At 45.4% G+C, this 25,991-nt stretch overlaps 1 protein-coding gene across 1 annotated transcript; it reads right to left on the reverse strand.

The window, feature by feature from the left end:
* Positions 1–5,335: 5,335 nt before the first annotated feature.
* On the reverse strand, positions 5,336–12,298 carry LOC104319715 (killer cell lectin-like receptor subfamily G member 1). The gene is made up of 6 exons (XM_069806754.1): positions 11,657–12,298; positions 10,948–11,257; positions 9,821–9,919; positions 8,559–8,710; positions 7,975–8,078; positions 5,336–6,129 (listed from the first exon to the last, which is right to left on the reverse strand). Exons 2-6 carry the CDS (start codon positions 11,189–11,191, stop codon positions 6,018–6,020), a joined length of 711 nt encoding a protein of 236 aa, XP_069662855.1. The 5' UTR covers positions 11,192–11,257; positions 11,657–12,298; the 3' UTR covers positions 5,336–6,017.
* Positions 12,299–25,991: the final 13,693 nt, after the last annotated feature.

Consider the following 25,991-nt stretch of genomic DNA (forward strand, 5'->3'; position numbering starts at 1 on the left):
TTTTATGTGAAATCTGAAATTGGAAGACATCTTTTATTGTTAACTTTTCTAATCTTACTATAAAAGGCACATAAAGAAATGGTCCCTCATTTGCTTCTCTGGGTACCCTTAATTGTCTTGGAGTTTATAGGGATTCAGCATGGAAGGGGTGGATGGGTGAGCCATACCAGGCTCTGCTCCATCACAGAAGTCTGTATACACCAGACAAAAAGTAAGGCAGATGATACACTTAATAGTGTCCTAAGAGAAAGCCCATGAGCTGTAGTTGCTGCTGTAGTTTGCACTGTCAGACATGAATGCATCCCAGTCTTGCTTCACAGCCCTGGAAATCGGGGCTAGTATAAAAAGAGAGTAAGGCTTAGCACAAGGGAGAGCTCATGGCTGCTGTACTGGGAGTTCAGGATGGCAGAGGGGAGACAAGGGACAGAGATGAGGACAAGGGCCGTATCAGTAACACTGTCCTAACTACTCAAAATGCTGATGTAAAAGCCTTTGTCTGCCCAAGCCTTGAGACAGAAACACTCCTCCTTCCTTCTGGAAGAGAACATGCCCAAAGGCATCCACCTCCCAAAGCAGGCTTTGTGAAAGCGCAAAATAACAGACAAAGATAAGATAACCTTAAAAACAAAAGAAACTCAAGATTTCACTTGCGGGGGGGGGGGGGGGGGGGGGGCGGGGGCTAAAATCTCCTCTGAGTGCTCTACCCAGTCAGACTGGTCCCTCCCTAGTCCAGTTCTGCAGTTTTTTTCAGTGATTCCCTGCATCAAATAAGCAATAAGCACCCTCAGTCCCCAGAAGGCAGGAGGCTGTGCTAGAGGTCTGCACCCAGAGCAGATCACCTTGCTCTGCTCTGGTTTCAGGGCTCCTCCTTGCTGTGTGACCCCTGCCTGCCCCATCCCACCTTCTGGAAGCTGAGCATGGCCAGCCAGCTGCAGGGAAAGTGCCGCCCCCCCTCTCCTCAGTGGGGTCCCCTTGACTGAGCATGGTGCAGCAGGGATGGGGTGACTGAGCAGACTTTCTTGTCCTCCCATCTCTGCCATCCGGCTGTATGATTTACCTTCCTCTCCTGTAATCCATGGCCCTTCTTTTTCAAACAAATATCCCTTTGACATACAGAAACCTAGTTATGGTTCCCCTCATGTTCACTTAACCCTCTAGCAATGCCTAAACTCTCAACCTTACATGATGTGTTGCACCTTCCAACAGTCTGTGTGTCCTCACCTTCCGCATAAAGTCAGTGAACACCAGGATCGGTGGTGTTGCATGGCATTCTCACCTCCTTGGGTTGCTGCTTTAGATGGTGGGATAGCTACTTGGTAACTGTCCCATATATCATCATCTATGATGTGATGATCCTCACATTTCCCCTGTGGCACTCTCTGCAGAGATTTCACCATTTCTGCTCACACGTCGCAGACTGTACTCTGAACAAGAATGTGTTGCCATCCCTGAAACTTTTCTAATTCTTGAAGACACTAACTTCTTTACAGGGAAAAGGAAATGATAGCAGTTTTCTGAAGTCTTGTGGGGAAACAAACTGCATCTCAGGACTCATTTTTGGTGACTAGATCCCCCAGGGAAAGGACCGTGAATAGTGAGTCCAGGCCAGAGACCAGATCCTCTGATTTAACTAATAATTCTCAACTAAAAGCAACCCTCAGTATGTAAAATCTGCCTTAGAACTTTTCAGAAAAATCTCATCTCCAGCAAACCAGTAAGACCTGTAAAGGTATCAGCCCTGCAATATTCTAATTCTGTAGCAGAGGAAGAACTCTGAACAGAGACAAGGACTCATTCTTCTTAAACATCTGCTAAATGCTGACCTGGACCTAGCTCCCTGGCAGAACCACACAGAGCACCATACTTCAAAATCTGAAACCAGATCTACTGCTGCTTTTACCAGTACGATCAGCTGCAGCCTGTCAAGGCTCCTAGACATTAAAATTTTCAGGAAAGAGATTCCAGGGGAAATTTGGCTTCATTGAAACCAATGGAAAAACTCCCATATAAAAACACATTCTTATAAAACCGATTTTATATAAGTCTTACAAAGGTCCTATCACAGCCTGGAGGTATGGAAAAAGAAATACGAATTATATTTATGAAATAATTTATATGGTAATGATACCAATGCTACACTGCACCAGTGTAAGGGCCTTATGATCTTTGAAAGTGCCTAGAAATGTCTGAATCCTGGAGAAAATAAGTTGAATATATATCTAAATGGATTTTGTCAGAATTTCTTGGAAAATTATTTGCTTTCTTTTTCGACTGTGGATGGCAGCTGAGTGCAGAAAAATATCTTAGAATAAAAGATGCAGTCCTATGGTAATGCTGAATTAAGATTATTGGAAGATGAAGCAGTGTTAAAATAAAGTCAAATGGAGTTTAGGAGAGAAAACCCAGGGTTTTGGTTACAGGGAGGCACCTCAGCTGCAATAGTGGCTCAACTCCAGCGGGAAGCAGCTGAATACGGGCTTTTGGCTGGGAACCATCCCATCCCCCTTAGGTTGGGGACAGCCTTGCCTTCCCACTGGGTTAAACAGCAGAGAGCTGAGAGACCATCACAGCCCCCAGGGTGTCCAGGGAGAAGACAGCTATCCAGTACTGACATTTCCTCTGCACAGCTTTTGAGGGACTCACCTGCAAGACTCAAAATGACCCCATCTGTTTTCTTGCAAACCTCACGCAAGATTTGTCAAACTGACTGAAACCTCCCACCGTTTGGGCTGTTAGGTTGTGTCCAGCTGCATTAGTCGCACTGGAGTGAAAAACAGTCTGTCAAATTGGCATTGGAGCAAAATGAGTAACCTGAAACAAAACTGCAGTTTTACAAAACTGTCTTTTTTAACTCACTGATTTCTGAGTACAGTTAACAAACTTGTTATTTCATTAAAACTGTAAGGTCAATGTAGGGATTTTGTTCTCTTTACATGGGGACATCTGATGTTGCTGTATTAATTTTGAATAGCAGATGCAGCCTTCAGACTTTCAAATTAGTAGAGAAAAGACTCATATGTTCGGGTTATATATTCTGAATTTTTGCAGGATTTTCCTTGGCCTGCTGCCATGCTGGAGCTACACTTTTTTTGTGCTTATGGAATAAGCTTCCCCAAACTGGCACTCACCATTCCACTACACAGCCAGTGGACATAGCAGGAGAAGGTTGATTACACAAATTTCTGCAGGCAAAGCACTAAATGCTTTGATATCATTCATAAATACTTTCAAAGGTATGAAGCTTTCTTTGAAAGCTTCACAGAACAATGGTTGAGAGTCTGCTCTGATTTCTAATCACACGTTTGTTCCTAATATAAACAAAGTACAGCAGAATGAATAACGGGTGGTTGTTTATTAGTCATTAAAAATTATTTGATCAAAACATCTATTTTTGCTAATCCAGTAGGTGATTCTAAGGCAATCGTTGGTTGGGGAGGGTGGGGTGCTGATATGATCTATAATATGAACATAGATGAAAGAGTGTAATAGAAACTTGACTTATTCTAGAGCGATGGGCAATTCATCCAGTCATCAGTATTCAGAAGCTAGAGCTCCATCTTAGCAAGCTTTAAAGATAGGTTATCTTTAATTGGCATAGACTGTTTGACAAGTTTGTGTCCGAAGATCTTGAAAAAGAGGCATATTTCTCCACCTTGTAAGAAGATACTTGGGCATGTGTTGTCAAAAATCCTACTGCAAGCTGATATTTGATTTGTGTTGTCATGCTAGGTTTCATTCTGTGCTGTTCAATATCAAAGATCTCCCTGGTGATAAGTATTTACTGAACCTGAATTTAATGTATACACTACACATTATTTCTGCATTAAGCATTTACAGCAGAGCAAATGCTAATTAGTCATTACATATAAATAACATAATTTTTTCATCCTTGAAATAATTGGTCAAAATCTCTTGTTATGGGAGACATCTCATGAACCGCTATTAGATCACTGGGTTTCTCACTCCTGTAGATTAGTACTGGGGCTGGTAACTTCTTACAGTTTGTTCAAAACATATCTAGCTGCCCTGGACTCCATATTGGGTTAAAGTGCTCATATTATAACGTTTTCTACTGATGTCATTGCAAGGGCACTCTTGGTTATTTTTGAAAGGTAATGGCAACTGGGATATGTTCCTGAGGACTGGAAGAAAGCAAATGTCACTCCTGTCTTCAAGAAGGGCAAGAAGGAGGATGCAGGCAACTGCGGGCCAGTCAGCCTCACATCAGCCCCAGGAAGGTGATGGAGCAATTTCCAGACACACGGAAGGACAAGAAGAGGATCAGGAGTAGTCAGCACAGATCTGTGGAGGGGAAATCATGCTCAACCAACCTGATAACCTTCTACAATGAGGTGACTGGTTTGATGGATGAAGGGAGAGCTGGGGATTTTATTTGTCATGACTTCACTAAGACCTTTGATGATGTCTCCCATGAAATCTGCACAGAAAAGGTGATGAAGTATGGGGTTAAATAAGTGGACAGTAAGGCGGTTTGAAAACTGGCTGAACAGACAGGCCAAGAAGGTGGCACAAAGTCCAGTTGGAGGCCAGTGATCAGTGGTGTATCCCAGGGGTCAATACTGAATACTTAGCTGCATTAAGACGAGTGTCACCAGCAGGTCGAGGGAGGTGATCCTTCTGCCACTACTCGGCACTGGTCAGGCCACGTATTTTGTGCTGCTTAGGGGCATGAACCTAACAACAAAATCATCAGTATTTCAAGAAATACCAACATGAACTACCACCAGAGTGTCACTAAAAAGTCATCACAGTCACCTGTCAGGTAGTCAAGGTGTTGTTGCACAGCGTAGGACTTTGGGTGACTATAGCCTACTTGTCACAAAAATTGGAATTGTATCTGTCTGTCCACTGAATCCCATGGGAAGAAGTGCTGGGTGAGGAGTATAGTGGCACTTCTTTACAGGGAGAGCTGCTCTGGAGGAAACTTGGAGCGTGGGGCAAAGAGACCACTCAGTCAAGGTATGGTGCGGTGCGCTTGAACCGTGGCTGAGGGCACCTTCACGGGTGGGCCTTAGGACAAAGGGTCTAGAAGATGAGGGGCTGCATTTACTTGGCTACTGACACAAGTAAGTTTGTCAGTCTGTAATCCCTCAGGCAGAGCTGGGGTAGGAACCTGTTTAATAGCTGTAGCTGTATCTTGTCCTCTGCAACAGGAGATGCTGTTCTGCAGTGTTATTGCAAAGAAAGTGTTTCACCCCCTGCCCTCCTGCCTCTGCTCCTGCCACTAGCTTACTTTCTGCCCATTTATCAATCACCCAATGTGCTAAACAATGATGTTGGGGAGGAAAACAGAAAAAGCCACCACTGAAAAAAATTGTTAGAAGCAACCCATATTTATTTTCATCTCAGCAGGGTAGCAGGTTTACTCCTTCCCAGCTAGTTACACAGCAATGTAACACTGGGTGTCATGCTCCAGTTTTCTCCAGGTACAAACAAAAAACACAGAAGAATTTAGGTTAGAAAGGACCTCTGGATATCATCTGATTCAACCACTTGCAAAAGCAGGCCAGCTTCAGACTTCAGGCTAGTTTTCAGCCTTGGTGTATGACACCAATATTCACACGAGAGATAAATTAACCCAGAGTTTGCACGAGCTCACAGATTACAATCCCATCTCTCTTTCGGATTTCCGATGCCAGGACAGCATTCCAGTGACAGTGCTCAAGTATCTCTGAAAATGACTGAGAGGGACATAGAGAAATCTCTCCTGCCCCTTCTCTACCACTTTGAAGACTGTCTGTCACTAGCCAATGGCTATGAATAAGAACCTCACCAGTGTGATCCTGAACGGAGCCAGGAGCAGCACTCAGACCTCCGGCTGCTCATGCCAGGGCTTTGGCTGCAGCTACATTCAATCCTTGCACTATGGCAGGTGTCACAGCAGCAAGGAGCACAGCCAGGCACTCTCTCAGAGAAGCTTGCTGAGTCACCTTCAGAGGGATCAAGCATTAGCACAGCTTTCCAAAGGACACTTCCTAACACAAGGTCCACAGAGGTCACTGAAGAGATTTCTCGCAGACCCATAGGGCAGGGATTTCACAGCTGGAAGCATGGATGGCACCTTCCAGCAGAAGGGCGCAGTTCTGCACAGGGCTGTTCGACGGGACCCTGTGGGAGACACGGACAGACCACACAAGCAGGGAAACATTAGAGAGGGATCCCCACTTTGGCTGGGGGAAGAACACCTTACAGCTTTGGAGGCAGGAGACTCGCTGCATGGACTTTGTGACCTTGTGTCAGGGAAGACCCATCCTGGGACAGAGGAGGTCTGGCAGTGGGGCTTGCTACACCCAGAGCTCACCGTGAGACTTTCAGTTAGCCAGTCCATTTCTGGGCTCTCCATTTCCCATCACTAAAGAGAGAAAAGTCCCGTCCCACAAAGGATTTTTTGCTGTTCCACTTAAGGCATTTGGAGACCTTGGGACAGAAAGTATCAAGTGTTCAAGTTTAAACCTGTTGTATGGGTTCATGGAAAGTGAAAGCCTCTGCTTCATTAAGGTTATCTAGTCAAGGACATTTTCAACGCAAAAGGGGGTAAGAAGGAGGAAATGATTAAACAGAAACCCACAGAGACACAAACTTGGTGCACAAGAAATAGCGGAGGCAACGGCAAAGACCAGAAGTCTTCAGCCACAGACTGACGGGCCGTTAAGAAACTCCAGGTGCAGCTTTGGAGAGGGACACCCTGGGCTTTGTAATGGCTGAGAAGGGGCCAACAAGAGGAACAGGAGGAGTTGGGAGGTTCGAGGGGGGGCTGTGGGACTCTGCAGAACTTGTTGAGGAAAGTTTAGGGCAAGGGGCGACCAGGGAGGAGAGGGTCTAACGAGGTGTGGGTCGTGTGTGAGCAGTTGCCGACGGCGGGTCCGCGCTCGCCTGACCCAGCCCTGCCGCTGCCCACCGCGGTCCGTCCCGGTTCTCCTCAAGCCCTTCCCTCGCCGTCTGTCCCTGCGGTCTCGCCCCCCGCCCCGTGTGTGCCAGCGCTGTAAGGACGAGGTGCCGGCAACCGGGGGCACCCTGCGAGGGGACACGGTGCCGGCTCTGGGCTCGGAGCGGGGTGCTGGACCCCAGGCGGTGGTGCCAGGGTGCTGGGGTGGCTGACGGGCTCAGCCCAGCCCCGGGGTCGGCACCAGTGGGGGGGTGTGTGTCCCGGGTGTAGCTGCTGGGGGGACCAGGGCGGGCGAGGGGCTCAGCGCCGGCAGCTGGAGCGGGGCCGTGGGTGGCTGCCGGGGTGCCGGGTGCTGGGGGGAGAACGCGTGCGCCTTCCCCCAGCCTGGGCTGCGTGGGCTGTGGTTCTGCAATTCCCTAGCAAGCTCTGAGTCGCGCTAGCCGGCGAGTAGGAGGCCCTGGGTCTGGGCAAGGGGTACCAGGTGGGCAGAGGGTCCGTGCTGGCGCTCAGGGAATCCTTGAGTGGGTGCGGGCACGCTTCTGAACCTGGAGGGTGTCGTGTATGTGTCTTCACTAGTCAAGTTCAATCCTGAGCAGCCAGAGAGGTGGAAGGGGACTTCTCTGACTGTAGCTGTGCGTTATGTGAGTTCTGGTGGCATTATATGTGGGTGCTGCTGAAGGCAGTGCCTTGTCTGTGGTAGCCAGCTGTGTCAGAGTCCTTCACCTGCATGTGTGTCTGTGTCCATGTTTGTGTCTCTGGGATACTGGCTCAGCTTTACTACTGGTTGAACCCGCAGACAGGAAAGTAGCAGCTGTGTCCATCAGCCTGGGATAGAGACTCCCAGGTCTCTGGGTGTACCAGACTGGGGTCCAGCAGCCAGGCAGGAGGAACCCCTTAGTTCTGGAGGTGCTAGAGCCTGTGGCCACTCTGAACATCCCTTAGCAGCTCTGTTTGTTGTTGGTCGACTTACATCAACTACAGATGGAACTTTTCATGTAAAAGGGTTAAGGGCAGGGGAAGGATCCCAAGCCCTTTATCTAAAAATACAGAGGAAATACCATACTCACTTTTTGCCACTCAGTTTTGAGCCATCTTCCCAGGCCCAGTCACCACCAGTGCTATTCTTCAAACCAATCCAGTACAATTCACTTTGCATCATCTGGAAGAAGTCCTAGGAGGGACGGAGAGGCAGAGAGATCAGTGGACTCGAAGAAACCCAGTCAAGTCCTGGGTTCTGAGGGGGAAAGAAAGGGTCGCTGTGTGAGAGAGGGAGTTTGGGGGCCATTTCTCAATGTCCTTTGAACACCCATGCCCTTCCTTCCTAGAGGGACCGGCTTTGTGACACTCAGCGTTTTGGAGTACCAGGCAGCTCCCCTGACTGTGGGGTCTGAGGTCTGAGCCCACGACAACCTCAGTGCCGGCAGGCAAAGAGAATTGAGTCCCTCTTGCAAAGAGGCCAAGAGAAAGCCTTGCTTCTGCCAGATGCAGGAAGGTGGTGGTGGGTCCCAGCGCGTTGCAAAGTCCCTTCACACCCTCTTTTCCCCACAGAGGGGAAGAGCTGGGCAGTACAGTGCCTTGGACCTGCTCCCCTGTAATCCTACCATCCTGCATGGCAAAGGCCCTCTGCCCTTGCCACTGCAAAGGCACCCACCATTTCGCTAGTATCGCTGATCACCAGGAGATGAGCTCCCTGTGCCCGGCAGAATTCCTGGCTGGAATTCCAGTCCTTCTTCTCCTTGGAGAAGGAGTAGCAGCTCTCTCTGTAGGCCACCCACTGCTCAGGGCAGCGTGGACACGCACAGCCTGCAAAACAATCGTACGTCTCTCTTCCCATTCATAGTCATAGCCTAGTTCATTACAAACACATTTCACAAAGACACCTTCTCCAGAAAATGATTCTGCACAGTTACTGTAATGCCATCCCTGGAGCTCTTCTGAGACTGGCAAAGACAATGTAGTTACCTACACCAGAGTCTCTGAAGGGCTCTGTGAAAGGGCATCCATTTGCCAGACGGGAACACGTGGGAGAGCATGTAGGGGTCTCTTGGGACCTTCCTTTTCCTTCCCAGTGTTTTTGCCTTTTTGTTTTTCCCTCCCCTTTTTGTTCTGCCTTCTCCATATAAACTTCCTCTTTGGCCCATGTTTCCTTCCATCCAACGGGAAAGGCAAAGCCTTGGCACCTGACAGGTTTGTGGCAGGTCACCCATTTCCATACAGCCCCCACCGCTAGCGCTGGCTGCTGCTAGGGCACATCTGTAGCCCATTTCTGAAGTACTGCTGCTTTGGACGAACAGCATTTCCGATTCCTATACTTGCCCGAACCCCAGCTTCGTAACATTTCATGGCAAGCTGGTCAAAAGGCTTAAACTTCCTAGGAACAGGAATCATTTTATAACAGCTGCTAGTCATGGAAGTCTTGCAGTTTGAAGCACCCTCCTTTTCCTTCCTAACAGGAGAGCAGCTGGTGCTACTGGCCCATGGATGGTTGGTCACTGAAGACCTCAGCGTTCATTCTCTCGCTCTGCAGCATTGATCTCCAAATCAACAGAAAAGAAATGGGCCTTCAGGTTATGTCCTCCCGCCTAGAGCTGTATTTGTCAGGATGTAAATGGTCCTGAGTGGCTGAGCACACAACACAGCGTGCTTGCTACACACTGAAGTCTACCCAGTCACCCCTTTCAAAGGCATCTTTGATACTTTCTACCCCTTACTCTCTTGTTCCTGCTGAGGGCAGGTCTAACTAGACCAAGTTTAACATTTAAAAATCTCAGAAAAAAGAAGCAAGTCTTTTTTAAGAGAGAAAAGGTACTTCCATGCTCTCCTTGGACCTCTGAGATTTCAAGAGCTCTGTTTTGCTCCCTGACAAAGTTCTAAATTCAAATCAAATATTTTCAATGGAGGACATTTATTTACCCTTGATAATAAAACCCACTGTTGTTCCCAGCAATGCCAAGAAGAGGATCCCTAGAATCACTGCAATACTCCAGCAGGTAGTACATGAAACAGGAGAATCTAACAAGAAGAAAAAGAACATAAATGTGAGAAAGGTGAGGCTTTCTCAATGGGATCAGCTCTAAAAATACAACTTAGATTGAACTGCAGTGTCTGTTTACCTCAGCCTGCACTCATGTCAGAGTCCAATACTGTCTGAAAGGGTCCTTTTCAATATTACACACATGGATAATTTAATGTTTAATACCAAATTTACTTATTTGAAGATACCTGATGTTGCATGAAATTCCGATTTAGCAGAATGATACAGCTATATGCTGAAAGCACAACACAAGTGCAAATCACATTTAGCAGAATATAACAATTTCAATACATAGCTGAATCGCAATACAGATGTGATTCTCATTGCTAAGCTCTATGATATGCTCATCATCGCAACGCTGAGTGGCACCAGGAAGGAATATGTGGGTTTAAGCAGCTCAAGCCTGTTGCTCTCTTCAAAGCTCTTTTTGTCAGTTGTTCAGCAGTTGTACTCTATTAGGCTGAGTCACGTATACACTCCCCCCATCCTGGTCTGGCTACCTCAGGAAGACATTCCCACTCTTTTGATTAACTCATGGACAAAAATTTACACAACCAGCTGATCCACTCAACTGATACAACTTTAAATCTAAAAAAAGGTATCTCTCTGGTCCCCTTAATGTTAAATTCAACTTTCTGACAGCCATGTGCAGTCACTGCATGCTTCACAGGTACACTGCATTTGCCCATCTCCTTTGAGCCTTCTCTCATTGTAGGGGCTTATTGATCAGTCACAACTCAGGATTATGTCTGAAGAGGAGTCCAAATACGATGACTGTTTTGATACGGCACCAACAGAAATTATTAGATCACACTTTACTTAATCTGTTGGAGCTGCAAGTCTCCAAATTTAATATGCCTTGAACTGCCCATCCTTCCCAACTTCAAACAGCAGGATAGAAAAGAAAAATTTTTAGCATACAAATGCAAACCTCTAATTCAGACATGAAATCTGTTAGACTATTTATTCAGTAATGCATACATCTTTCCCATTATTAAGACTTTACCTTTGTTCTTGATGTTCTTCTTTTCTGTTCTTTGTCTTCTCATCATCAGTTTCTTGGAAGAAGTGCTGTGTTTCACGTTCAGATAGATGTGCTCCTTAATATTCCCGTCACAAGCTTTTAAGTGTTGCTTTTTTTTACTTTGCTTTACTTGGAATTTAGAAGTCCAGTTAACTGCAAAGTCCAGGTCTGGATCTGAATTTCCCTGAACGTCAATACAGCTTTCCTCCCAGCAGTTTGGAATCATTTCAAACAACAGACCATATTAGCGGAAGGGTAATACATAGAAGGAATGATGTCCTAAATCAGCCTTCTGGAATACAAAATCATTTAAGCAAGGACAATAGCTCATGAAGAACTCTATCTTTTGTGATTAAACTGCTTGTGTGACGGATGCTTGGTAGGTCAATGTTAGACAGGGGATCTTGCTTTCACAAGCAAGTGAAGTTATCTAGCATTTTCCACATCAACTAATATAAGTAAGCAACTTAGTCTTGACTGAGATGAAAAAGGTGAGGAATTAAATTTCCTTATGTAGCAAATGGATAGACATGTGTAATTGCAGTGGGACAATTTACAGAATGCATTTCTCTCTTTCACTGCAAGCACCGTCAATAAAAGCAATACAGTGCATTTGATCTATGTCAATGACACACTGACTTAAAAACAAAAGTCCTTTGAGCATTTGGACAAGAAAATTGGGGTGGTTTACCTTAATTCCTCAGGAGGAAGCTGAAATGTAATAGCAGAACAGGTGGTGCATCTGTCCTGGTCTCCATATGTGACTCTGCAGGATGCCAAAGTGATCATTAACATCAGACTGAAATAGGGCAACTGAGAGATGAGAAAAAAGTATTGTGGTGACCCACACAGGAAACTTGCATTCTTTTACACAGCACAAAGCTCTACCCTTTCAGAGTTACAGTGGCAAAACCTGTTCCTGTCATGGTCACACAAAACTCTGTTTGAGCTAATTGTAATATCATGTTCACTGAGCAACAGAATACATTGAACAAGTTGAATCTGTAGAATCCATTACTAAAATCATAGGCTTGTACTGCCAGTGCTTTTCCTACAAGAACAATTTCTCTGATCTGTCCAACAATACCAGTCTTTCCAACCAACTCTGAGAATTTCCACCAATTCTGAGAATTAATAAAAATCTGGAAACGTAATTCAATGAACATTTGCATAATTGTTCTTACTTTATAGGCTACCAGGAACATAATATTTAATTTTGAAACATAAAAATATTTTCCTTCCCTTTTCTTCATTTCCTTTCCCTTCTTTTTCTTCTTACCCAATTTATTTTTAAGGACATGGACAAGAACTGGTCAGGGATGTAAAGGTTGGGAGCAGGCTTGACTGCAGTAACCATGAGACGGTGGAGATCAGGATCGTGAAAAGAAGGGAAACCCCCCAAACAGCAGAATCACAACTCTGGACTTGAAGAGGGCAGACTTTCGTCTGCTCAGGAATCTGCTTTCAGGGATCCCATGGCAGACAGTCCTGGAGAGAAGAGAGGTTCAGGATAGCTGGTTGGTTTTCAGGGATCAGCTCCTCTGAACTCAAGAACAGTTCATCCCAATGAGCAGGATACAAAGCAAAGGTGGCAGTGGCCCTGCATGGAAGAGCAAGGAGCTCCTGACTAAACTCAAACATAAAAAGGAAGTGTACAAGAGGTTGAAGCACGGTTGGGTGACACAGGAGGAATCCCTAACTTGCAGGGATGGGGTTAGGAAGCCCGCCTGGATTTGAATCTGATGGGGGATGTGAAGAGCAACAAGAAATGTTTCTACAGGTACATCAGCAAGACAAAAACTAGGGAAAAATGTGGGCCTGCTGCTGAATATGCAGTGGAGCTGGTCACAAAGACATAGAAAAGGGTGATACACTCTGTGACTCAGTGCCGCCTTTGTCTCAGTCTTTGCTGGTGTGACTTGCCTTCAGCAATCTCAGGTCCATGAAAACTATGAGAAAGTCCAGTGCAAGGCAGACTTATCCTTGCTGGAGGAGGATCATGTTAGGGAGCATTTAAATGAAGTGTACACACACAAGTCCACAAGCCCTGATGGGACACACCATGAGTGCTGCAGGAGCTGGCTGATGCCATTGCGAGGCCACTCTCAATAACCTTTGAAAGGTCATAGTGATCGCGAGAGGTCCCTGAAGACTGGAAGACAGCAAATGTGACTCCTGTCTTCAAGAAGGAGGATCCAGGGAACTACAGGCCAGTCAGCCTGACGTCAGCCCCTGGGAAGCTGATGGAGCAACTAATCCTGGAAACCGTTTCCAGACACATGAAGGTAATCACCTTCTTCTCAGCATGGATTTACAAAGGGGAAAACATGCCTGATTGACCTGATAGCCTTCTACAATGAGGTGACTTGCTCCGTGGATGAGGGGACAGCTGTGGACGTAATTTATCTTGACTTTAATAAGGCTTTTGACACTGTCTCCTGCAAAATCCTCACAGACAAGCTGATGAAGTATGGAGTTGGGTAAGTAAAGAGTGAGGTGGACTGAAAACTGGCTATAGGCCTGGGTCCAGAGGGTTGTGACCAGCAGCATGAAGTCTAGCTGCAGGTCAGTGACCAGAAGCATGCCCCAGGGGTCAATACTGGATGCAGTAGTGTGTAACATCTTCATTAATGACCTTGACAATGGGGCAGGGTGCACCTTCAGTAAGTTCTCAGATGATACAAAACTGAAAGGAGTGACTGATACAGCAGGTGGTTCTCCCAACATTCAGAGAGACCTGGACATGGTTAGAGAAATGGCCAGAGAGGAACCTCATGAAGTTCAATAAAGGTAAATGCAAAGTCTTGCACCTGGCGAGAAACCAGTACACACTGGGGGCCAACTGTCTGGAAAGCATCTTGGCAGAAAAGGATCTGGGAGTTCCTGGAAGATACCAAGTTGAACATGAGCCAGCAATGTGCCCTCATGGCAAGGAAGGCCAGCAGCCTCCTAGGTTGTGTTAGGCAGAGAGCTGCCAGCAGACCAAGAGGAGTAATCCTTCCCCTCTACTCTGCACTGATCAGGCCATGTATCAAGTACTGTGTCCAGTTCTGGGCTCCCCTGTACAAGAAGCATATGGACTTATCGGAGAAAGTAGCAGAGGGCCACTAAGATGGTGAAGGAACTGAAGCATCTTTCATACAAGGAAAGGCTGCGAGAGCTGGGACTGTTCAGCCTGGTGAAGAGAAGATTCAGGGGGGTCTTGTCAATCAAAGCTTTTTCCATTTTTTATTTTTTTTAAATAAAAGTGAGTGCGGTTTCTGAGTGCAGTCAGAAAAAGTTTCTGAGTGCAGTCAGGAACTGGAACAGGTTTACCAGAGAGGGGGTAGAGTCTCTCTGGGAAACCGATATTCAAAGGCCAACCAGACAATGTCCTTAGCAGCTTGCTCTAGTTGACGATGCTCAGAGCAGGGCATTGATGATCACCAGAGCTGCCTTCCAATCTCAACTATTCTGTGATTCTGTGACAAGTAGTGAAATTTCAGTATGAAAGAGAAGAAGATGAAGGCTGAATGGAACAGACATCTGATTCCTCTCCAGCAGCTTTGGATGGGCAGGTAGGTTCTGCCCTGCCTTCCAATACAATAAATCTTTGGCTACTGGAAGGGACTTCTTGGGCTTAGTTAGTTAAAACAGACTTCAGTTTGCTCTGTTTTGTGCTGTTGATAAGGTCTAAAAGAGATTTTTCCCAGCCTCCACATCCAAAGATCTCCTCCCTGACTCCACTTTGTGCCACGTGGTCCAAGGGACTGGCAGATCCATGCCAGCTTCAGGGACAGTTCTGTAGGAGTGAGCTGCAGGATGCTGCTGACCCATTGTCATAGAAAAATTTAGGAGTCTGTGGCTTTTGATATTCCAAACTCATCCAGACAGTGCATGAGCAACTATAATGTAAAACATCTCTCTGGGGGCAAAACAAGCTGGTACAGTTCTTCCTAGTAATTACACCATGCACTATAACTCACAAGATCCAAATCGACTGTGCATACAGCAGAAATCACGTAAGGATGACACTGACTGGGTTAAGAACTTTAGCACTGTTTTACAAGTCTGTGGCTGCTTGTGGGCAGATTTTTGACACAAACATCAGATATATCACACTCCCCAGCAAGCTGGATCTAAACTCTGCCCCCATGTCCCTGAGTTCTTCATTGTGCTGCTGCAGCTGACAACATATTCTAGGGCAGGATGTTCTTCATTTAAAACACGGATGTATCAAACAAATTTAATACAGAATGTGGGATTAAATTCAATAAAATACTTCCTTTTTATAATTCAGCATAAGAAATTAAGTAATTAAACTTATTAAAACATAAGTAATTAAACTTATTAAAACATAACTAATCAAACTAAGTGCTCTCCTCCAACTTGGAGCTGGAGTATACCTGTGCAGAAAGTACACATTCAAAAAAACCTTACAGACAATTCAGCTTGTATCTGGCTCTTCTTTCTTGTTGCAAAAAATAAACCACAGTAAATCCACACTTTGAAATGATAACACCAGTTCACAGGAACTGCTTTTTCTAAAGGCTTTAGCTTCAGACAGGAAGCATTAGCTTCACAAAAAGCTTTGTTGCCTGATATATTGCTCATAGGAAGAAATGATTAATAGGAAAGGCAATGAGAAAGCTCTGCGTGCTTCTCTTCCACAATGCCATATATATCATAATGCCATTTCTTTGTGTGTCTCAGCAGATAGGTCTGTTTTGCAATATGTCCATAGGTTAAGAACTTCAGCAAAACACATCCATTTCTGGTTGGTTTGGTTTTTTGTTGGGGGGGGGGGTTGCTGCTCTGGTTTTTGGTTCTCTCAGACTCAAAACTTCTCATAAAAACACAGAAATACAATTAACAGCACATAAACTCTTCTAAACAGAACAGCATACATTTTTTTATAGTGTACTTTACCACAGTGTATAGTACTGCTCCCATCTCCTCACCACATCTTGAAGATAGGTTGTGGTGAAGAGCTTAGAGCTGCAGCTCAGCTGCATATGTGCAAGATCACATACATGCTATGGGTGCAATAAAGAAAGGAACAGCTGATCTTGACCTGACTGTGGTGCAAATATTTAATTGCTTTTATTCTGTTACAATGATTCAGGTGAAAAGTAATGAAAGGTTTCTACAGTGGCAACAGCTCTGCTATAGCCTTTCCACATCAAAATATTGTTTTCTTACCTACTGAAGCCCCATGCCTCTCCTCCAGGTACTGAATTTTGAAGTACTAATCACAGCAAACTGATCAAACCACGGCTGCTCACACTGACACAAAAATGCTCCCGCAAGGCTATGTGGAAGGTGACAGCATCCACTTCATTACAGTCATCGAACAAGGAGCCTTTAAATGTAAAAGAGGATTATAATATAATATAATAACAATAACAGTAACAGCAATAACAACAACAATAATAATAATAATTGTTGTTGTTGTTGTTGTTGTTATCACAGAGACACAAACTGACTGGACCCGCTGGTGAGTAGGGAAGCCGTGGGGTGGGTAAGAGGGGCTGGGATCTGGGCAGGGGTGTCAAATGGAGAGGTGCTGTGCTGGTACTCGTGGGTCCATGAAAGCATGCGTGTGCTTGTGAACCTAGAGTACTGTGTGAGTGCCTTCACTAGTGAATCCTGAGCAGCCAGAGAGGAGGAAGGGGACCGCGCTGTCGTTAACTAACATTTGTGCGAGTTCTGGTAGTGTTATCCATAGGTGCCATTGAAGGCATTGTCTTGCCCTTGGCCATCTGTATATCCAGCAGTGTTAGTGTTGGGTATTCGTGTGCGTGCACGTGTGTCTGGGATACTAGCTCAGCTTTTGGTACTGGTTGAACCTGCAAATGGGAAGGCAGCAGATGTGTCCTTCAGCCTGGGACCTCCCAGGACCTCAGATGCACCAGTCTGGGCTCCAGTGGCTGGGCAGGAGAAATTCCTGAGCCCCAGAGCTGCTGGAGGCGGCATCCACTTAAAACATCCCTTATCAGCAAGAATATCAGAATTATGTGTATTAATTTCCCAATATACATCTGCTTATTTACCCCTTCAGAGAACTTCAGTTTATTTGCTTAATTCCTTGCACAGAAGCATAGTTGTCTCCTTCCCCAGACCATTGTGCTTAATGCTCTGTCTATTCTATGTTTCTAATGGTTTCTACCAGCACGTGTAATGTGACAGTCAAGCTTCTGGTCTGTAGTTTTAAGACCCTTAAAAAGTGGTGCTACATTTTGTTTCTTTTGTGTTGGGATACATTCAAGAAGTTACTGTGGTGGGTTGACCCTGGCCAACAGCAAAACACCCGTCCATCCACTCACTCACTCACTCACCTCTCTGACAAGACAGGTTAAAAATAGAAGTAAGGTGAGAGGACTTGTGGATTGAGATAATGACAGTTCAATCAAGAAAGCCAAAGCTGCATGCTCAAGCAAAGCAAAAAATTTTTTTTTACTACTTCCCACCAGCCAGCAGATGTCCAGGCGTCCCTCCTTCCTCCTCCTTGCCTTGACCTTAGTGTTCTTTCTCTTCAGAGCTCAGTTTGGAAAGGTGGCGTTATTTCTTTTCTATAGGCATTCTGCCAGAGGGCTGTGGGTTGGGTTTATTTTTGTTGTTTTGCTGTTTTTTTCTCTGGTCCTGGTGCTGTTTCAGTGTCTTCTACTTTCTAAGGCTCTCATTTTACTTCCCATCAATTCCTGCACTTGCCTGCTACGCTTTTTAAAGTGTCACACTTACTTAAACTGATGTTCTTTCAACATGATTTTAAAGAAACTGGTCTCATCTGTAACCACATTATGTGGTTCACTTCTTTTAAAGACATATGGCATCAGCTGATTGGTTTCTCGTTGTGACGTCCTCTCCCCGTTCAGGACGGAGCTGCGTTACTGCCTGAGGCTGTGCGCCCATGTGCGAGTGCGTGCTGGGGCAAGGGACAGAGGGAGACATGGAGAAACGGTGAGAAATACCGCGGTGAGGATTGTAATAAATAATAAATAAAAAATAAATGAAGACACCTCTGTCGGGAAGTGAAGTGTTCATCTAAACCACTATAGACAGGAACACAGACTTTTATGAATGTGGAATGCTGTGTTGTTTTTTTTCTGAAACTGTCATACATGAAGAGGTAAGCAAGAAGGAATGAAAACATCCAGACAGGCAATTCGTCTTTCCATCCCTCCATTATTTATATTTCAACCACTGAATTTGGATCTCAGAGTCAGCGGTACCATGCCTGCATCCAGGAGGCAGCAATGCAGGTCTCTTCTCATGTTGGATGGTATTATGTGGATATATTAAAGGATTAAATGTATCAAAAGATCAGCCAGCTAAGGCTTTTCCTTACAGTGTAACCTCCCCACCTACACACACACACATCCCCGCTAATACTACCCCCTTCTTTTGTTGAAAACCCTGCTTTCAAGGATAGTTAAGGAGCATAATAACTTTGAACTATGTATGTCAATGTATAAATTGCTGGCATGCCCTGCACCAAGTAAGGTATGATTTTTTTGGCAGCATTGAGCTGATTTTTCTTTTCCTTACTTGTTAAAATAACACTTTTAAAAATACAGGTCCTAAGACAACATTTCTCCCATTAAAAAAATGGGTCTGCCCCATCTTTTTTTCCCTGTTTTCTTGCTTAAAAAGTAAAAGCCTTTTTTTCTGACAGCAATAATGTATTTTCATGCTATTTCTGCATGCAAAAAGAATTTACTCAGGTGGGCCAAAGCAAGATCATGGTCCAGGAATGTCACAACCTAAAGGGTTACCTGGCCTTTGGGTGTGTAGAGATCACAAACACGGGTTCACAGGATTCTGTAATACACAAGGACATGGAGGCTTTATCCTCTAAATTTCTCTACTTTATTACAGATTACCACAAATCACCACTAGCAAGTATATGTATGATTAATAAAGCGAATATATATATAAAGCTATTAAAAATTATTATCAGCAATCAATAGCATAGAAGCAATCAAGAGTAGCAGCAATCGAGAATAGCAGCAATCCAGAACAGCAGCAACAACTGCTGCCTCCCTGGGGCCTGGGTTAAAGATGTGACAAGAAAGCTTCCTACCCTGGTATGGCCCTCAGATTATTATCCATTATTGCTTTTTCATGTAGGCAGCAATGAAGTTGCAATAAGAAGTCCAAGGGCGATCAAGAGAGACTTCAGGGCCTTGGCACGACTGGTTAAGGATCAGGACCACAAGTGGTGTTCTCCTCTATCCTTCCAGTTGCAGGGAACGATGAGGGAAGAAACAGACAGACCCAGCAGGCTGATACCTGGCTCTGAGCCTGGTGTCACTGGCAGAATTTGGGTTTTTTTGATCATGGGTCTCTCTACATGACACCAGGCCTGCTGGCAACAGATGGGGTACACCTGTCTCAAATGAGGAAAAGGATCTTCGCAGAGGAGTTAGCAGGGATCATTGAAAGAGCTTTAAACTAGATTTGAAGGGGGGAAGGGGTAAAATCAGACTTGCTAGAGATAAGCCTGAGGGTGGCACACCAATATTTGAGGGACAGTGTTCTAGCAAGGTCCTTCAGTCTGCTGAGTACACTGGATCACATTCGAGGTGTCTCTGCACCAACGCACACAGCACCTTAGCCACCTCAGTGGAGGTAGGGGATGGAGATCCACTCTTGCAGCAGCAAAGACATAAGGGTTGTCGATGCCATTAGAAACCACGGAAGCACCTGGGAACAGTCACATAGGAATTAGAGCTTCTCCCCCCAGAAGGTGGCAGGATCAATAGCCCAACTGAAGTGCATCTACACCAATGCATGCAACACGGGCAACAAACAGGATGGGTCAGAAGCCATTGTGCAGCTGGAAAACTATGATATAATTGCAATCACAGAAACATGGTGGGATGACTCGCACAACTGGAGTGCTGCAATGGGTGGCTATAAGCTCTTCAGAAGGGATAGGCAAGGAAGGAGAGGTGACGGGGTGGCTATCTATGTTAGGGAGTGTTTCCATTGTACAGAGCTCCATTAGAGCTCTGGGGAACTACAGGCCTGTCAGTCTGACCTTGGTGCCGGGGAAGGTCATGGAGCAGATCATCTTGAGTGCCATCACACGGCACAGACAGGACAACCAGGTGATCAGGCCCAGCCAGCATGGGTTTATGAAAGGCAGGTCCTGCTTGACTCACCTCATCTCCTTCTATGACAAGGTGACCTGCTTAATGGATGAGGCAAAGGCTGTGGACGTTGTTTACCTGGACTTTAGTAAAGCCTTTGACACCGTCTCCCACAGCACTCCTCTGGAGAAACTGGCTGCTCATGGCTTGGACGGGTGTACTCTTCGCTGGGTAAAACCTGGCTGGGTGTCCGGGTCCAGAGTTGTGGTGAACAGAGTTAAATCCAGTCGGCAGCCGGTCACAAGTGGTGTTCCCCAGGACTCAGGACTGGGGCCAGTTCTGTTTAATATCTTTATCAACGATCTGGATGGGGGAATCGAGTGCACCCTCAGTAAGTTTGCAGATGACACCAAGTTGGGCAGGAGGGTTGATCTGCTTGAGGGCAGGAAGGCTCTACAGAGGGATTTGGACAGGCTGGATCGATGGGCTGAGGCCAATTTTATCAGGTTCAACGAGGCCAAGTGCCAGGTCCTGCACTTGGGTCACAACAACCCCACGCAGCGCTACAGGCTTGGGGAAGAGTGGCTGGAAAGCTGCCCGGCAGAAAAGGACCTGGGGGTGTTGGTCGACAGCCGGCTGAATATGAGCCAGCAGTGTGCCCAGGTGGCCAAGAAGGCCGATAGCATTGTTAAGGAATACTAGTCATTCCGCTTAAATAAGTAAGTTTTAAATAGAATGAATTGCTCTGTGTGATTTGGTATACTGTTTAGCATAACTTAGTTAGCATGAGTAGCTAGATTTACTGAAGCCTTAGTCTGCAAGCTGTGAACTTTCACCTAAATACTGCTGCACTTATGCTGAACTTTTACTTCATTACATGAAGGAAGGCCCCAAAACCGGTGCAAACCAGAAAGATAAGGTAGCCACATCCATCAGCAGAAGTTGTGTCTTTGACATAAGAAAAGGAATGGCCTGCCTGGAGACAGAAAAAGGATCTGAAGAGGAACAAGAAGACCCCAAAACCAATTATTACTATTGGACTGAACCGTCGTGTGACGGGAGGGGAACTTAGATTGTCAGGGTGTAATTGCCCAGAGGTTTCTTTGTTCGGGGTCCCTCTCTGGAGGCACCCAGCTCGAGCTGTTTTTACGCTCTACCATCAGAATAAATTATTTTCATAAGGTTCGATGCCTGAGATTCTGCTATAGGAAACCTAGGGTGAAGAAACTTCTTTAACAGCACCCTGGCTTGTATCAGCAATAGTGTGGCCAGCAGGAGCAGGGCAGTGATCGTTCCCCTGTACTCGGCACTGGTGAGGCCGCACCTCGAGTCCTGTGTTCAGTTTTGGGCCCCTCACTACAGGAAAGACCTGGAGGTGCTGGACCGTGTCCAGAGAAGGGCAACGAAGCTGGTGAAGGGTCTGGAGCACAAGTCCTATGAGGAGCATCTGAGGGAACTGGGGCTGTTTAGCCTGGAGAAAAGGAGGCTGAGGGGAGACCTTATTGCTCTTTACAACTACCTGAAGGGGGGTTGTAGTGAGGTGGGGGTCAGTCTCCTCTCCCAAGTAACAAGGGATAGGACGAGAGGAAACAGCCTCAAGTTCACCAGGGTTGCACTAGCTTATATGCATATAAAGGTATGTTCATAATAATACCAGTACCAAGCACATCAAACTGATCCCAGAAGTGGGAGGCCAAACCCGTCCCACAAGTTAGACCAAATCAAACCAACCCCAGAAGTGGGCCCAGAAGTGGGATGAATAAAAAACAGACTGAGGCTCACCTCAAAGATGATCCATGTCACAGAGCTGGGAGTCAACCAGGCAACCCTGGTGATGGCCCAATAACTTGTCTAGGAGATCTTGTAGAAAAGTTTGTGCAGGGAGTTCAGCCTGCTTAGGAAGAGGAAAAGTACGTGCAGCATGGGAAGTTTGCAGAGAGAGAGGCTCCATTTTGGGTCAAAAAAAAGTCATTTTTATATCACAGAGACATAAATGGGCACAGAACACCCCACCTGGAGCAGCCAATAGAGGCAGCTAATTTCTATTTTTCACTTGGGGCAGCCAATAGATGATGAGGATGTTTTCTGTTCTCTCAGACCAATTTTTGTTTTTCCAGACTGTTTTCCTGTTCTTGCAGCTAGAACAGCCGATGGCAGTTACCGATTCTTACTTTCTCAGGGTGTTTTCCTCTTTTGCCAGACTTTTTTTCACCTTTCCAGATGATAACTTGCTGTTACAATCCTTGATTTTGCGCTTATCTCAGGCTGTCTCTCGTTTCTAGGTACCCAGCTGCACTTCAGAGATGCCAGCTGCACTTCTCAAGGATACTTCTGGTTCCTAGGCCCCATTCCCAAGCTGGCAGGCATTTTCTCTGACAGTATTTCAGCAGACAGCTTCTTCTGTTAGTAATTTTCCCCTTACAAACAGGTTGCCTTTATGGCTGTTCACATCAAGGAAAAACTTGCATTTCTGAGAGAAGTCTGAGACTTACAGTGTAATTTAAAATGACCAGCTCTAAACCTTGGAGCTGGTTGTGAAACTTCCCTAAGAAATTTTTGCAGGATTGTCTCTGTTATAATAGAACTTGAAAACCAAAGTTTCCCAGGTTCAGAGCTGAGCTGGGACAGTGGGAGAGCGAGAGAGACCAATTTCCAGAGTTGTACGCTGGTAGCCTGGCTCCTACACTAGGACATCCAACACCTAGGTTTTCTTTATTGTTTCTGAAACATTGGTTTTGGATTAAAGACCAGAACCCAGATGTAGCTGCCCTCACCATAGTAGTATGTTCATATATACTTATTTGTAAGTGAAAAAAACTGGATGAGTGGTTGGTTTGCATTTCCTATCTTGCATGCCACGTGCTTCAGGCTGGGCAGAAAACAACAGAGGTAGTAAGCTAGCATCACACAAGAACCTCCCTTGTCACTCAGCAACTTAAATAAACACTGAAGTGTAACACAGTGAATAAATATTGTCCTGACCACGATTGTTCTCAGAGTTGTGATGCCTACTGCCTTCAAGCCTCAGCTTATTTTGAGAAATTGTTACCAATTCCAAAATCTTGCAGAGAAGTTCGGTGTAACTACTCAAGTTTTTAACATCTGCATATTGCATGTTGCATAAATAATTATGATCTGCAAGTAATTTGCAAGAGTTTTCAAGACTGCATGCACATGTATGTGATGGAAAAACAGATGGTAATCATGAATTTCCAAAATGTGCCCACAACAGAGCTGCTACCAGAAGCCGTGTAAATACTGACCTTGATGTGAAGTTCTGTGTCTGTCTGCCCACGATTTTCTGTTTCTTTGGTTTAGCATTTTTCTTTCTCTCATTTTGGTTTTGGTGATGAACTACAATAACCACAGGCATCCTCTGTCTACCATTAACATGAGCAGTAGGATTTTGATTACATGTGTCCACAGAAAGACACAAATGAGAATATCATATATTCTTGCCTGGTTGTAAAACATACCTTTGATAGCATGCCACAAAACTCCAAGTCTTAAGTGAAGCAAAGCAACCTTCTCACTATTTCATCCCTTACATTTTCCTAGACCTGTTCTCTGGAGAAGAAGAAAGAAGATATAATTGAAGGTCAGAGATGGGCAACTGGTGCTGTGAGAAGACTACAGCCCAGGTCAGCATACTTGGGGACGCGTGCCGCAATGACATTGCAGGCAGGATATAATGGCAGGACTATCATCAGCCACATGTCTTGCCATTGTCAAGTACAAGACAAACACTGAGCAATGCCACTTCGAACAAAACCAAAACAACGGATGCCTACAGGCCACAAACAGACCATCTGGAGTATCTCAGCGTGCCTGCTCACGCTGTGCCAGTCTGAATGACAAACCTGGCCAGGAAGCAATCACCAGGCACGACGACCCCCTTGTTTTCACAAATGGTGCTTCATGTCAGGTCCCAGCTTCTGCCAAAGCGATGCCAACCATGGCTGAAAAGATAAATTTGATGCTGGTTACATCATCCATAACCACCATCTATAACCAAAGGCACTGTTCTCTGGCAATCTGCCCTGGCACCATCACCAGGAACCCCAGTTACTGGGCAGGATCCCAGTGCAGGCAAGTGCTTTGGCCAATGTGAGGTTACTTGGCAGCTGTACCCCTGAAGTGAAAAGCAGGCTCTGTTACAGGCAACGAGATAACCTACATTGGAATTACAGTGTGGTGCCTGGCAAAAAATAAACTATCAGGTTGGGAATTATTTTTCTAATTTAATTTCTTCTGAAGTTCACAGACTTCCACAGAACAGAGCTCTTTCAAACACTTTTGTCCTTACCTTTCCCATGTAAAGCAGCTCACGGAGTAATCACAAGGCTGTACTGTAGCCAGGTAACTCTGGATATGCCCCAACTCAGAAGAAACATACAGCTCCTCTCACTGAAGAGGTAGTTATCAAGTTTGCATTCAGCAGCTCCTGCAAGCAAAAGTTGATTTAATTAATATGAATCACACTAGCACCTCTTCCTACTCTGAATACTCCTGGAGGAGTTAGTCATATCATAGCAAATGTTGCCCTGAAGACAAAAAATCCTGACACACGCTAGCACAAACAGATGAAGAAGCCAGCTATTAACAGCTAAGAACCAAGAGAGAGCATTTTCAATATAACATCCTGGTTTAAGACTAGCACGAATAACAATTCCAATGTAGGTATTGCTGTGCAATTTCAAACCAGGCAACCGTGCTCAAAACTACTAGTTTTTGAACAAATTCAACACAGTCCCAGCTTAACTGTCTCAATGTTACTCTACTACACTGGCAGGCTCTTCCAGGTCCTATTCTGACATATCAAATTCTCCCTGGGTCCTGCACTGAAGGGCTCCAAATGTCGTTCCAGGAGGGAATGTATCTCAGAGAGCAAACGTGCATTGTGTTATTAATGAAGAAACAGGGAAAGAATAAGGCTGCAGTGACTGGCAGAAAGCAGGAAGAAAGGTGCAGCATGGGTCTCATGTCAGGGCTTGGTCTTCTGCTATCATCTTAATACCAGCCAGCATGTGAACAACAACCTTCCTGATAAGCACATCCAGCCCCTTTCGAAGGTACTGGATGTAGGCAAGGGTCATCCTGTGGCAGCAAGAAGACACGGTAGCTTCTTCCTCTGCCATGAACATCTCAACTTCTTTAATCCTACCTGGGCTCTTCACTTCTTCTTCAGCAGTTCTTTTGCTCTTAAACCCTGGATGCTGACATCTTTACTTCTACGAAAAACTGCTCCAAGAAGAAAAACTTCAAATTTAGAGCCTGGACAGAAATCATTCTTTGACTCATGTACACCAGGTTAAATTCTAATCTAAACAGGATTATAAATATTTCATCACATGTCTTGGTAGTGTTCCGGCTCGAGCCTAGCACTATTAAACACTGCTCCCTCACACCATAGGTCTGCTGTAAGTTTCCCAAAGTCAGAAGTAGTTACTGTAAGTGAAGCAGAGGGTGAAGTAGCGTCCCCACGCACGCTTCAGTGTCTGACGAGATAGCAGTTGTAAATACCACAGTAGAGGCATTTTCAATACACAGGAAGAAATCTCTAACACAGGACACCTCAAAAAAGCATCCAGCACCACTATGTAAAACAGCAGCAAGGGAGAAGAGTTTTCAGCTTAAATAACACCTACCCAGCCACTCACTTGCCAGTGAAGGCTAAGCCTCCCCACTCACACTTCATGATCTGCAAGCTCACACAGTCTTAAGAGGTCAGAAACAAGTCCAAGATGAACTTTAAATCTGCACCTCCAACAGGAACGGGGAAAAAAGCAGTGCTGGGTAAGAAACATTTCTCAAGCCCAAGAGGGAAGAAGGAAGATCTGGGAGTTGTGAGACTCTTGGCACAGCTGGAGTCCAGAAATTTTTGCTTCAGCTTTAAAGAAGACTATATGGGATGCAGGATCTGCAGATACGTGTCATCCTTACTAAGATCCA

The sequence above is a fragment of the Haliaeetus albicilla genome, chromosome 19 (assembly GCF_947461875.1).
Source record: "Haliaeetus albicilla chromosome 19, bHalAlb1.1, whole genome shotgun sequence".
In the NCBI taxonomy this organism is placed as follows: domain Eukaryota; kingdom Metazoa; phylum Chordata; class Aves; order Accipitriformes; family Accipitridae; genus Haliaeetus; species Haliaeetus albicilla.

Coding starts and splice junctions, on each gene's coding strand:
- LOC104319715 (XM_069806754.1), bottom strand. CDS start 11,191: ATGATTCCAAACTGCTGGGAGGAAAGCTGTATTGACGTTCAGGGAAAT. Junction 9,920..10,947: donor GAAGAACATCAAGAACAAAG/GTAAAGTCTTAA, acceptor TCTTCTTGTTAG/ATTCTCCTGTTTCATGTACT. Junction 8,711..9,820: donor AGTGGGTTTTATTATCAAGG/GTAAATAAATGT, acceptor ATTGTTTTGCAG/GCTGTGCGTGTCCACGCTGC.